Here is a 14,897-nt window from a genome sequence, read left to right as displayed (position 1 = left end):
ATGGCTCTCTGGATCTTATTTTCATCTGAGATGTGAAGAGATTCAAATAGGTTCTTTCTTAATCTTTCAGCTCTGATACTATGTGATTCTATGATTAAATGACCTGGATACCTGCCCTATTGACAACTCATCTGAAAACTAGAACAAAACCATAAGCTTCCTGGTACTGCTGGCTTTATTTATGATCATCTTCTGCCTTTTTATATGAGACTATCTCTGTCCCAGGCAGTTTGTGGGGACTTAAGCTTTTATTTACTGTAGCTGGAGGCTCCTATAAGCTGAGGCTTTGACAATATTTCACATTTATTTATCTGAGCCAGAGCTTAGGATCAGGTGGCAGCTAAGTCACTTAAGGTTATTCAAATGCACAGAAAATGTTGCTTAATAATTCAGAACCAGTTTTCTCTGTTTAGAGTATTAAGATTTTTTAAATCCTTCTAATTAGCCAATTCCAACAACAGTTTAAACAAGACAGGGAAAATCTGTCCCCTCTGACAGGGCAACTGATGCAAACTTGTTGTTAGCCCTTGTATCTGTGAGCAGGACTGACTGAGGTGAGAGCCAGACAGCATGCAGAGCCAAGGGAGCTGCTGGGGTGACCTGCTGGTGGCATCACTGACAGGCTCTGCCTGCTGAGGGTGTAAGGCTAGGGGCAAATTGGCCTGGGGATGCAGCTCTTCCAGATTCCATTTCTTTCGACTGAGAGGCTTTAGGGAAGAGTAGATAGGGTCCTTTCAGTCATTCAGTAGGCTAGTCTTTCAGCAAACATGCATTGAACATGTTTGCAGCAGTATACTATGCCCCACAAATAGGTAGCCCTCTGAATTCAATCTAACTGGAGAGGAAGACTCTAAACAAATAATTGCAAAATAACCAGAGATGCACAACAGATAACTCAAGATAAGAGTATAGCCAATCCTTTGAGCTAGATGCTGTAGGATCCTTTGCCTGATCAAAGTATAAGACTGCTGTTTTAGCAAAGGACAGGGTTAACATTGCCAGGTTATGCATTCCAGATTAAACCCTGACCTTGAATCTGCCAGCAGAACTCAGCAGCCTCCTTGTCCGAGGAGCCTGATGTGAAACAGAGGTGTTAGTTTAGTAAATGTGAATTAGCCCCACATGGGGCAACAGAAGAGATATATAAGAGAATAAATGTGAACATATATGATTGCTGTGTGCCATAGTCTACAGCCTAGTGAATGGGAGAAGAGGCCAGATATGATGGCTCTGTTACAAAAATGGGAGAAAAAGATCAAATTAGGCTCTGTTGTGCAGACTTGGTTTTGCAGAAGATGTAGCATTTGAACTGAGCCTTGAAGTATATGTAGGTTGGAACAGGTAGAATTGGGGGGGAAAGAGCAGGTAGAAGAAACAACATAGCAGTGGTCTAAGGAGGAAAAACACAAGACATATTTGGGGAGTAACAAACTATTCAAAATGGCTAGAACCTAGGGTTTATGAAGGGATAATATTTACAGACCAGAACAGTAAAGAATATTAGAACCAAGCTCCTTCACCCTTTCAAAAAATTTATGCCTAGGGGCAAGGGGTTTAGCTCAGTTGTTCCACTGCCTGCCTTACAAGCGCAAGGTCCCAAGTTCAATCCCTGGTTCCCCCCCAAAAAAAAATTATGCCTAGATTTTAGTTATTTGACTTATTTTCAAGAGAAAATAAATATTTATGTTGCACTTACTCCTAAAATGTTGTTAAAAAGAGCTTTATATTTTTCAGTGTTTCATAATGATTTCTGATTTGATGCCTAGCGTGCATTTACTGAGAACATATTACACATGTTCTTTGCTTTGGTGCTAGGGATATAGAAGTAGTAAATACACAGTTCCTGCCTTTAAACTGCTCTGTGTTTTCCAGGAAACGTTGTAAAATGTGAGGAAGACAAACTGTGATGATGCTTATAGCAGCCGGTCTATAATTGGTGCAGGAGATGTCAACATCTTTATTTAACAGGATGGAAACTCAGAGGAGGAAAAGTGACTTCTCTAAGATCATACCGACAGAAGCAGGATGCTAGGGTTAGCAGGCAGGTTTGCAGTCTTCCAGAAGGTGCTTATTTCCTGAGTGCCCTTTTCTCTGAGCCCTGACACTCTGTGGACATGGGGATTGAACTGATAGAAAACAAGCAGGAAAAAAAATCTCCAACCACCTTTAAATACCACTTCCTTAGCATTCTTGTCTTCCTAAATAATGTTTATTTCTCATCATGGTACTTGTCCTAGGAGTTTGAGAATTTCTGGTAAATGTTTGGTATGGTACAGGCACCTGCTGGACCAACCTTCAAAGACAGCTGCTCTGTTCATGATTCTTGGCCTTCCAATTTTATAAGCTTTTGGGCAGATGAAATGTAATATCAAAATAGCTCAGAGAGAGCCTTGGTAACATTTAAGATATTGAACGTGCTGCATCTGGTAACTACAAAATTTAATGATCTCCTGCTGTTTTGGTAATTGGATAAGTAAATACATCAGAATAAATCACACCAGCAAATCTTTTGTATGTCGTTAGGGACTCAGCTCTTTTAACTCCTGTTCAAAGCTCCAGCTCTTGAGCTGTGTTTGTGTGCAGAGCTACACATACACTGGCTTGCATGGCCCTGCCTGGGTATTAAAATGCATTCAAAATGCTCACTTTCTCCCTAGCCATTTTGCCTGAAGACTTATTGAGCACACTAGTCCAGCGCTCTCTGAAGCCAGGCAAACATGTTTGTTCAGACATTTAAACTATATGTAGTAAGACAATTGAGCCCTTCATAGTTCTCAAAACTATCTTTCCAGTCATGCCATCATTATAGGCCCACTGTGAACTTTGTCAGAAACAGCACCTATTTACCAATTGGGAAAATGAGGACAAAGCAAAAGAGGACTCTCTTGTTTCAGTAAGGAATCATTCAAGAACGTTAAATGGAAGAGCGACCAGGATCAGGCCTTTTGTTTAACTCTCAAGTAGTGTGAAGGAAAGAAACCTAGAGGGAAGTGGTTTATTGAGACTATTGGGCTGCTAGGTGTTGTTGACCTGTAGCTTACAGATGAAAAATGCGGGTCTTATCTCATAAGAAATTAAGACTTGCTCAATAGCATACATACAGCACCAGGATTTAAAACCTGCCAGTATTTTTCTTACTGCCTCTCTAATTAGCCCTTAATCCATGCCTGGTAAAACTATAGAGCAGGCAGTGATCAAGATTTCTCAGAAGGCTTTTTAGTACAGTTAACAGTTCTAAAACGAATCAGTAAATAGGTATCTTCTTTTATTTGTTCGTCAGTGCCCTGTTTCAAACCCAGCCATTAGTGTTGTGAACTTTTTTTTTAATCAGAGGCATCCTAGGAACCTTTTATAAAAAGACCTGGCTACCTCCTTTAGTATAACCCTCTAAAAGTGAGGCATCTCTCCTAGATTAGTGCTTCCCAATCTTTTTCAAGTCATCACACACAGAAAATGTTATTTGTATGCCTCACTGGAGTTACTATACTAGATTGCTCAGGACCAGAAGCAACCCAGCCCTGTGGCTTCTGACTGCCCCAAGGGATGAAAAGACCAATCTTTCGGCCCATCTGTAACTTGTGGGAGACAGCCTTATGCTGTCCCTTAGGGAAACAATCTCCCTAGGTTCCCCAGACAGACCTTAGAACTCCCGGCACCCCACTGGGATTACTCTGCACTAAATTTCTCTTGCCACACTACAGAATCTTCTTTCATGAATTTGCCTATCCTCTGTTTATGTTTCCAAGGACAAGGAGCTTGCAAACTGCTCTACAAAGCAGTACTCCCTTTTATTTACTTGAAATTATTTCTCTGAGATCCCACAAGAGAGTAATCTTAGCAACTGACTTCCCAAGATGGACAGACATGCCTGTTCTCCTTCCTCTCATGCCATTTATATTCTTTCTGTATTCTTTATTCTTTTGTCCTTTTTATGTGCATTCTGCATACTTGAATCTTCTCCTGGTTTTAGACCTAATTGGCTTTCCTCTCCCCACCCTTGTGAGAATCCCCTTTATTACTTCTGAGCCATTCCCACTAACATTATTATTTAATAAATAGTACAGTGACCAAAGCAACCATCAGAGATGCAAGGAGATGGTCATATTTTTTGTTTGGTGTCCGGAGCATTCCTAACCATGCACCAAGTTTGAAACCATTTTAAAGTTGGTGTACTCATTAAGCAGTCTGAGAGCGATGAATCCAGGTTTGGTTTCAGGTTTGCCATGAATATTGAGTATTGTTGGGTAAGTTCTTCCCACTGACTGGGTTTTTATATCCCCATGTGTTATACAGATGACCTCGGAGAACCCATCCAGTTCTGACAGTCAATAGTTCTGTGATAATTGAGGAACTAGATAAGTAAAATTTCCCCAAATGCCTAAGGTACTAACATACTCTGTTATAAGAAAATATATGTTTCAGGTACATGAAGGGAAAGTCCTTCAAAACAAGGAACTTAGAATAAATAGTCCAGTGCATGACTACAATTCTAAAATCACCTAGTGTCAAAGTTAAAAAGAAAAGGCTTGTGAGCCAAACCTAGTCTTTATTTATTTATTTATTTATTTAGGTACTGGGGATCACACTCAGGACTTTGTGCTTGCGAGGCAGGCGGCAGAACCGCTGAGCTAAATCCCCAGTCCTCAAACCTAGTTTTAAATCCTTTCTCTGCCACTTCCTGCCTATACAGTCTCAAAAATGGGTTATATAATCTCTCTGAACCTCTATTCCTCATTTTTTTTGGAGTGAAGGGTTGATGTGCTCATAAAGTGCAGAACACACTTAGCACTTACTAAGCTATCGATAAATGTTAATTATATGTGAGCATAAGATTACAGTGTGATAAAGGACAAAACAGGGCACCTTACAAGAAAGAATTTCTATCTCTTGTCACCTTAGTCTTCTTTTTTTCTGTTCTTTAACTCTTATTTTACTTTCCTTTTTTTTTTAAATTTATTATTGGGGATGGAATCCAGGGGCCTCATGCATGCTAGGCAAGTGCTTTACCACTAAGCTACTTTCCTAGCCCTTTATTTTTGAGACAGGATATCCCTAAGTTATCCAGGCATACCTTAAATTTTGGTATACTCCTGCCTTGGCCCTCTAAATAGCTAGGATTAAAGGCATGCACCACTACACCTGGCTTCATGTTATATCATGTTATATTACATCACAGTTGTTAAACCACACAATGCTCTGGGGGTGTTTGGGAACTTAGAGCCCCTTAAGTAATGTCCTTTCACTTAACTAGTGTAAGACTAATTGAAAGACATAAGACCAATTGAAAAATAAACCTAGGGCTCAGGTAAGAAGAAAAATATCACCTTTGTTATCAAAAATGTTGATCAAAGATTTTTGGCTTGGGATCTGCAACCAATGAACTTATTTATATATGTGCTACACTTGAGTTAGACTTATCTACCCAGTCCTTGGTACAGCTGTGCCCTGCAGGCTGTTGTGCTATGGAACATGAGAGCAGGTTGACTCCAGAATAAGGAAAAGAAGGGGCTGAGCTCAGATTTTTCTCCCTAACTCACCAAGCAAGTAAGTCTCTTCTCACTGTTGTGTGAGAGATAGGGAGCATCCAGCAGTCCCCTCCATGTGGAAGCATGAGTATGAACTAAATCCCACCCCCAGTAGAATAGGAGTTGTAGGCTTTATCTTACCGAATCCTCACAACTCTGGGAGAGAAAAAAAAATGCAATTGTGTGAAGAAAGAAACACCCAGAAGATTCAGCAACATGCCATGGTTATCAGACAGCTAGGAGGTTATAGCAGTGGAAATCAAAATCCCAGATAGTCCTCTCTAGATCATCCATTAACTATTCCAACTATCAAGTAGCTTGGACCATAGAAATGACATCCACTAACGTATAAAGAAGCCATTGAATTATAATGGCTTTCTATGTGTCACCCAGTAGAGAAGAAAAATGGGGTCCCAAGCTTCCTGCTGACTTGGCTGAGAGCTGGGGCTCGAACCCAAGTGTTTAGATTTCCAAAGTTCAACTGTAGTACAGTTGACTCCATTGAATTACTGACCTCCACATTTTTTAAAATATAGAAATTAAAGCCTGAAGAATAAAGCGACTTGTCCAAAGTTGCACTGCTAGAGCCAAGCTTGAAACCTATACATTCTGGTCCCTTTATATCCTGATAACATTAGATACTATACTGCCTTGGTAGTCAGCAGAGAACTCAGAAAAGGAAGAACTTGTGGAAGGCTGAAAGTGAAGAGAGATGTACAGCAGCAGGGATTTCCTTAAGTGTGGGAACATTTATTATGGCCTGTCTGTGTTTGATGTAGATGGGACCTGTCTTTCACACTGGTAGATGGGAAGAGGACTGTGGACGAGGCTTTGGTGTTTGTTATATGTGTGGGTCAGAAGAGATAAAATATTTCTTCCTGTGTGGTAAATGGTTACCCCTGGAGGTCATGTCTGTGCTCACAGTGCTGCCAACACATTCTAGAAAGTAGGGAGGTTTGGTCATCAGAGGCAAGCAGGCGCTACTAGAGCAAATTTGACAATAGGTTTTCCTGCCTTGAAGATGCTAAAATTTTCCAAAATGCAGATTTTATTCTAAATCTTCCCAGTTTCCAGAAAAATTCCCAATTCCATACATGAATTCAAAGGCTGTCACTCATGGAGAAAGACCCCTTTTAAGTGGGGAGCTGTGGTGGAAATTATGGGACACCACATTGGAAGGCCTGGGTTCTTATTCTGCCTCTGCCTCTTGTGTATGCGGACATAGGTACACCCAGTCTCACTATAGGTCTTATTTCCTAATACACAAAGTGAAGGCTGATTTCCAAGTACTACTACAATGTATTTCCTCTATAAGCTGTCAAAATACAGTAGGAACATGAAAAAGAAAAATCCAACCTAACATTTTTTTCTAAATGTAAAATATTAGATCCAGACTTTCTTTTCAAAATAAAAGCATCATCTCAACAAAATTAAAGGGTTTATCATAATACTTAACCCACATGACTGAGTTAATGTTTTACAAATGTTGCTGTTACTATTTTTAATATTACTCAGCTCCTGCCCCCTAGTAGTTCCCAGCATTAAATAGTAGTATACTTTTGCTCACGTTAAAAAAAAAAAAAAAGTTGAAAGGTAGATGATATGGCTGTAAAGACTCTTGAAACAGAAGTCAAGACCCTAGGATAGCATATACATCTGCTGTTAATCAGCTGTATGACCTGGGTCAAGTCAGTTGACCTCTCTGAGCCTTAGGTTGCCCTCATGTGAAATGAAGGGCTTGGACTATTTGACATTTAAGGAACTTTTTACCCCAACTTTCTGGAATTCACAGTGTGGCCTACTATGAGAATCTATCACCTTAATTCACATTTTTCTCACTAGCAATGTTTTAGGAAAAGGGACTGAAGCCCAGAGAAGTAGCAGAAATAAAATATGTATGAAAGTTTAAACTGCTGAAAAAATAATCCAGAAAAGAACAGCTCTGTTTGACAAAAAGCATGTTCCTTTTTTTTTTGCTAACATACACGTTTCACAAAGCCAACTTGCTAAAATATTATTTTAATGAGAAAATATACCCATTCAGGTTTCCTCAGTACAATGAAGAAAATGTCAAAATGGTTGACTTATTCTTCCAACTGTAGACAAAGTCAAACTATACCTCTTATCTGAGAACACACCTCATCCCCCAGGAGTCCCAAAGGGTGGGTTTCTCTGTTGATTTAGAGAGTCAATAATTCAGTAAAGTCCCAAGTAAATGGCAAAACAGAAGCTCAGGTTGGGTTTTTGTATTCGTATTTTATAAACATTTAAGGATTTTTTTTATGACCCTTGACCTTTTGCCATTCTTCAAGTGAAGGTCTTATATCCTAGAAGCTTGCTTAGAAATAAATTCAAGGTCATTTCATCCAACTTCTCTAGCAGTGGATCCTACACTGAACAACTCTGGCAATATAATGTAGTAGTTAAGTGAATTCCAACCTTATTCACATTCTGGCTCTGTCCCTAATAGGTTTGAGATGAGACCTTAAGCAAGTTACTTATTGTGTTCCATGATTCAATTTCCTCAACTGTAAAATAGGAATAATAATTATACCCACCTCAAATTACCTGAGAGTAGTATTAAGAAAATTAAATTATAAAGTGCTTCAAGGAATGACTGGTGCAAAATAAATGCTCAATAAGTGATAGCAGTCATCATCTGCAAATGTGCCCCTATTTGAAAGCTTCTGGGAAGGGTAGAAGGCTCACTTACTGCTGCCCTCCATAAAGCAGCCTGTTGCTGTGTTGCCCAGGAACACTCTGGTTATAAAGAGCTTTGGAGTTAGGCCAACATGAGTGTAAAACTTTACTCTCTGTAACAATGGGCAGATAACCTTGGTTTCCTCGTGTGTAGAGTGACAACAGTACCTATTTTTGTGGGCTGTGAGGACTACTTAATGTACTATATGTAAAGTATAGAAAATACTCTGCATGGTTCCAATTCCATGGGAGGAGCTCACTAAATAATGATTGCTGCTATATAAAGAAGACTGAAGAGCAAAAAGAAAATAAAGGAGGAAAAAGAAGTACTAGTAGCCACATCATCAGCTACTGCTGTCTGTTTAAAGTGTACTCTGCCAGGATAGGGATTTAGCTCAGTGGTGCCACTGCCTGCCTCGTAAGCATAAGGCCCGGAGTTCAATCCCTGGTACCAAAAAACAAAGTGTCTTCTGCCCATCTGAGTTCTGCTTTCCTATAATTTTACCTCACTAGTCCTAGCTGTACCCACTGAATCCACAGAGAACATGTCTGCTCTTTTCTACTTGTCAACCTGAAGATCTCTTCCCCCACCCCCACCCCCAGTACTAGGGATCAAACTCAGGACTGTGCTTGCCAGGCAAACAAGGTACCACTGAGCTACATCCCCAGCGCTCAGCCTAAAAATTTTCAAAGAGTGTTGACACAGCGTTTGCTCCAGGCAGTTCTGTTCTTCAGCTGGTTCAGCTAGATTTTAGGCTCCTCCTTACCAGGAGGTTCCTCCTATCATGTTCCATGCCCTTCTTGAGAGTGGCCCTGAGCACTGCAGAGTAGTTTGACAGTATGGCTACTGTCGTACTAAGGAAGAGCGCATGTCTTACATCCCCTTAGTTTCCTCTCAGTCAGTTTGTCCAAGCCAAGTAAAGAGAATACAGAGATGATTGCCCTTGTTTGCTTTGAAATTCCTATCCATAATGACCTTCAAAGAAAAAAACTGCTTGATCTGGGGCAGCAGAGGGAATGCCTCAACTAAGCCATGTTCACTTTGAAGCAATCCATTGGTGGCATGGCCCATTGCAGCTATAGAGGGGGTCTTCAGAGGTGGAGGCGGTACTAGTCAGGGAAGGGGCAGTATCCTACTGGACAGAGACAGAAGCAAAGGCAACCAGGCACCTGGGCTCCAGGAGGCCTTGGGGATGACACTTCAGCTTGGCAGTTGGAGAATGGGGTCCCTACTCCAGGAACGCTGCAACCAGTGTGGCTCCCACTTTCTGAGCACTTAATGACTCCAGAGGCTTCACCAACACTATTTCGCCATCACAACAGTGTAAAATGGAGAAATGATGATTCCCATTTTACAGCTAGTAACACAGGCTCTGTGGAGGTCATATAGGTAGTAGATTGCTGACCTGGTATTTTGATCTGAGTTAGCTTCACTCTTTTTAATCATTGTGCTGCACAGACAGACCCACACTAACTATACGGCCTTACACAGGTGGCAACCCCTGGAGCCTCCCCATTGGCTCAGCTCCCACAACCTTGCACAGTTATTATATGGAATAGATGAAATAATATATTTAAAGTGCCTGGGGTTTAATAGATGCCCAAGAAATTTTTGTTTCCCCCTTCCCAAATCCCAGCTCTTCCTCTCAAAGTGACTTTCTCTTCAAAGAGAAAAATCACTAAACTTTCCTCATTTGTTTTCTCGTGTGAAAACTGGGTATAGTTAATGGATCTCTGACCTTGCATCTTGAGAGCTCAGCAGGGTGCACCACAGGCCTCAGTGGCCCAGCCTCTTTATCTTCCCAGCATACTTTTCTGCCTGTACTCACAGCTCTGGTACTATTATGGTTTTGGTTTCTACCAGCAAACATCATATTTACAAACCACAAATAACAAAGTAGAAGATGCCGGAAGAGCTCTGGCATGTTAATTAAGAACAATAGCGGAAGCAGCTGGACACAAAATGCCAAAGAGTCGGAAGCAGAGGCAGCAGAGCTCAGTTTGTTGACAGAAGCCAGTGCAGTATTGTACATTAATTGGTGAAGTGGGTAAACATTTGCCAGCAGCTTGCCCCCAAGTGCATTGGAAGACAGACAGCAGCATGGGCCCTCCCCACCGTCTTGTCTGTCCATCTGCCCATAACCCAAGAGATACTAATAGAGCCAGCCTTGCCCTGGGTCCCTTGTAAGCAAAGAGGATTCTGAGGGTAGATGTGTCTGCTTAATGACCCTCCTGGGCATACCAGGTTTCCACCTGGATACAAAGATAGTGTTCCCCCTTCAGCCTGCCAGCCCACCTGAGACACCCAGCCTTGGCCCAAGGGACTCCCCTCCTTGCTAGTCCGAAGATGACAGCTATCTGATTAGGAGCGGCTTGAGTTGAGCAGGAGACAAGATTGTCTGCACAGGTGCTATCTGCAGTCTTTCCCCGGGGCCCAGAATTCCTGATGGTTAGCAAGGCAGCAGCCGTGGGACTGACTGGAGCCTGCCTGGTCTTCCATCACATACTTCAAGCTGCCCATTTGTCTGTTTGTCCATCCACCTTTAACATTGCTCTCACTCACAGCGGCCATTGTTGACACCTACTCTGTGCCAGACACTGTGTTAATTATATGTTTTTTTCTCGTTTAATCCTCACATCATCTCTGCAAGGTTGATATGAATTCCAAAGCCACAAAGCTGAGAGTCAAGACAACTGTGATTTAAACCAGTTTTTCTAATTCTCAGCCTGTGTCTTTTCCACTAACTAGTATGTCTCTACTTTTAAAATGCATGACCCTTTTTAGTGAACAGGAAATTTTTCTTTCACTCTCAGATTCAGAAAACTTTCCTGTCTCATCCGTGCTACTAGCCCAGGAAGGCATAAATCTAATTTAGGATCCCTGTAGCATAATCCATGATGCCAAGAAGATTTTGTCTAGCTTTAGACAAAATATAGTTCATATTTTTTAATTTCTAAAACAAAGTTGCATTATAATTCAGATTTATTTTTTCAAGTTAAATATACACCCAACAGAGAGTTTGTGATTTGTCTGTGCTCACCAAGGAAGATAGTCCTTTCATTGTAGGCATGGTGGCCATGAGGTAGTGCTTATGAGAGGAAGACTTATCTCTTGTCCCACCAAAGGTCTAGCTGCTCCTCCAATCAGAACCAACCCTCTCTACTCTCGGGAGTTAAACAAGCAGAGGTCGCCAGGAATGCTATTCAGTTGTGCATCTACCATTTTCCCTAAGGGCACAGGAGAAGGTGAAATCTCTAGAACCTAGCTTTGGGCTGGGGATGGTAGAGTGCTTGCCTACAACACATAGTTGGATGGATCAATGGATAAGTGGAGAGAGAAAGAGACAGATGAGAGGAAAGGAAGGAAAAGAAAGAAGGAGAGGGAAAGAAAAGAAGGAAAAGGACCTATGCCTTGAGGCCAACGCTAGTTCTTCCACTAAACTGAAGTGCCTGGCTTCCTCATATAAAATATAAATAATAACACCTATGTCATGGAGTTATGATAGCTGTTAAATAAGACCATGTAAAAATGCTTGTGCCATTGCATAGGAGGCTCGACATTAGTGTGCCTAGTTGGAATGCCTTGTGGAAAACTATTATTCTTTACAGTCTTTTGAATGTATGTTTTCTTTCTTTCAGGTCACTCAGCTAGATCCCAACAAATCATTATTGGAAGTAAAGTTGTTCCCTCAAGAAACCCTTTTCCTTGAAGCAAAAGAGTAAACACAACTCAGCGGTGGAACCAGCCATTCCTTGACAAGCCAGCGGCCTGTGTCAAGAGATACGCTCCTTGCCAACCCACCCACGCGCTCGTCTCACTCAATTCAGTGTCACACTTCTGCCTCTTGCAAGATTGCTGGAAAAATAAGTAATAATAAACATAGCTACTTAAAGTTTCCCATCCATGAGTATGTGTTCCCGACCCTCATCCAGAGAACTATAACTCTGCACCTTCCCCCACCTTTTGCCCTTTGCCCTCGCCCAGTGACTAATGTACTGTTCAAGTGTGAGTGATCATTGGAAGTTTGACCTCCTCAGCACCCATCTTTTCCCCACAGTATCTAGGACAGTTCTGTCTGTCCTGCTACACCAGGACGCTATATGTATTTGATATGTCTTATTGAGCTAGGGCTACACCTCTGCCTTTTTATTTTCACAAATGGATTTCTACTTTGTCACCTAATTTTAAGAGGCTGAGGAAAACATCAAATGGGACATTCTTTACATGGAGATTAAACATTGTAGGAAAAAAGTTACCATTCTTGTTGGTGCTTTCGGCCTTCTTTATTAAGGGTAAGGTTTTATTTGAGGGCTGCTCTGACATATATGAAAGGTATTTATTTACTGCTGCTGCCTTGGATCTTCAGGTCTCATCTGGGAGGTATTGGTGTTTCGTTGCATGGGAGCCTGCTCACATACACAGTGTGAATGTTGAGGTATCTCAACAGAGGAATCTAACACCAAGACTTCGGTGTCTGGGCCAGCTGTGGGGAGCTGCTGTGGAGTTTGCATCTGGGCAGTTGAACCTCATGCGTACTAGCTTCCAAGTTACTTTTCCATCACTGTCCACTGAACACAATTCCTACTTGTTTTTCTGGCCCTGCTTCACATGTCAGACCTTGTCACTGGATATTTTAAGTACCTTGTCTATTATCAAATCTGATCAGTTATTGCACCAGCTCTTCTGTAGTAAGGAACTTGCTCTATTTCATTCTTTCAATGTTTTAGTATTAGATCTGGAACTGCTATCTCAAATGAAAAGGATTTCATTCTTTGGCTGAAAATTCAGAGTTTATACATTTAAAGGGATCAAACATGGGGACTCAGCCCAGAAGACATGTGTTTTGAGGGTTTGATTCAGTAAATGTGGGTTTTGTTAATCCGTGTATTTGCTATGTGGGGTAGTTTGTGGGAACATCTTTTATACCTTCACAATGATTTCCTTTTAGTCTTAGAATGTTCTCCATATCTACTTTTATGTCACTTTCGTCTTTATTCTAGCAGTTGAGATCCCAATTGTGACTTTGTTCTTGAGCAAAAGAGAATATGAGTGCTAAATTTGTTCCCTTGGCTTTAGTGAGGGGACTCTAACCAAAGCTGGGGATATGAGTGGTCATTCTCTGTCTTGTAGTAAGTGCTGGTCAGGAAAATTCCACTTTATTTCTTTTCTCTGATGCTTCACCAGGAACCTCCTCTGGAAACTCTCTCACAAAGATGTGTTCCTGTGTCAGGCTTGGTGGCACATGCCTTTAACTGTAGAAGGCTGAGACAGGAAGATCACCATGAGTATGAGGCAAGCCTGGGCTACGTAATGAGTTCAAGGCCATACTGAACTACATAGTGAAGCCCTGTCTCAGAAAAACAAAAACAGAAAAGGGGGGTTCCTAACAGACTTGTTATTCATTGGCCTACACTTGGGATTTTCTGTGACTCCAGAGGTCTCTCCAAAGAGACTGAAAGGAAGCCCACTGTTGGGGAGGTCAACTTAAATACTTCCTCTCTGGGTCTTCTCCTTCGTTTCTAACCTAGTGGCTCCACTAGATGGTCATTTCAGTTCTCTAGATGAAGCAGCAGGACACCAGCTCTTCTTTCTCCTAGTAGACCTTGTTCTATAACTGCTGTGGAGAAACCATGGCCCTCAACTCAAGCCTGTACTCAGGAACAGAAGTCAGGACTGGGAAGGGCTATAAGACAAGGCTCTCTGAATTAACTTCAATGTTTAACCTGTTCTATCTCTTTTGGGTTTGACTTAATTATATTGTTTCTCCCACTCCTTTTTACCTGTGTATTCCAACAAGAGACTTTACTCTGAAACCAGCTTTATAAAAGTTACTGTAACCTGACTGTATATGAAGTTGAAACACCCTTTTTTAATCCTGTCTTGGAAAGTTCTCAGACTGGCCTGTTCAATCCCAAGAGCTCTTAGCTAGGCCCTGTAGCTGGGAAAGACCTCAGCTAATTGTCACTATTTACTCATGACATTCTGCCCTATTGAGCTCCAGAATAGGAGACCAACACAATGTTATACCTTTTCATGCAAGCTAACATTGAAATGCTAATTCACCACCACAGAATTAGTTGTGTCCTCTAGTTCTTCCTCCTAACCTTCAGCTGCCTTGGACTGCATATCCCAGCCTCCAGATGAGAAAGTGAGTCAGTCAGAATATTTGCTAGGCACTCTTTGCCCAGCTGTTTACAGTGAGCCTCAGGGCCCCTTGTCCTCCCATCATCCCAAGTTCACTCCCTGGTGTTCTTAGATTACCAGTTGTGTGCCAACTTCCCATTCCCTTTCAGAAAGTGCAGTTTTTTTGTTGTGTTTTTTTGTTTTTTTTTTTTTTTCCGGGGGCGGCGGTGGTTCTGGTTTGGGAGATTGCCATGCTCTGGCACTATTAGTTGTATGGGACATGCAGGTGTTCGTCTCTAAATTGGAAGCATCCAAAGTCTGAGTTGGATTAAAGCATTTTTTATACAGTCTTTCTAATATAGGTGAAAATATTTAAGCCTTATCAATTTTGCTTATTAGTGCATTAGAAACAGGAAATGGGTTTGTACTTACATTAAAAGTGCTACTCCCAAAAGTTAGATTGAGTGTGCCCGTCAATGGGATTGATTTTTCAGAGGTTACAGAGCTCTGGCAAGTTTCTTCCAAAGCACAAAACATTTTCATTTGGA

The 14,897-nt window shown here is 41.4% G+C and overlaps 1 protein-coding gene across 1 annotated transcript in view; it reads left to right on the top strand.

The window, feature by feature from the left end:
• The window catches only part of Faf1 (Fas associated factor 1), a 401,181-nt gene extending 389,060 nt beyond the window's left edge, over positions 1-12,121 (top strand). The window contains exon 19 of the mRNA XM_010610286.1: positions 11,865-12,121. Within this exon, the coding sequence (XP_010608588.1) occupies positions 11,865-11,948 (84 nt within the window). The 3' untranslated portion in view covers positions 11,949-12,121. The remainder of the gene's footprint in view (positions 1-11,864) is intronic.
• The last annotated feature ends 2,776 nt before the right edge of the window (positions 12,122-14,897 follow it).

The sequence above is a fragment of the Fukomys damarensis genome, unplaced genomic scaffold (genome assembly GCF_012274545.1).
Source record: "Fukomys damarensis isolate Sample0158 unplaced genomic scaffold, DMR_v1.0_HiC HiC_scaffold_23, whole genome shotgun sequence".
Lineage (NCBI taxonomy): Eukaryota > Metazoa > Chordata > Mammalia > Rodentia > Bathyergidae > Fukomys > Fukomys damarensis.
This window is presented reverse-complemented; position numbering and strand designations above follow the sequence as displayed.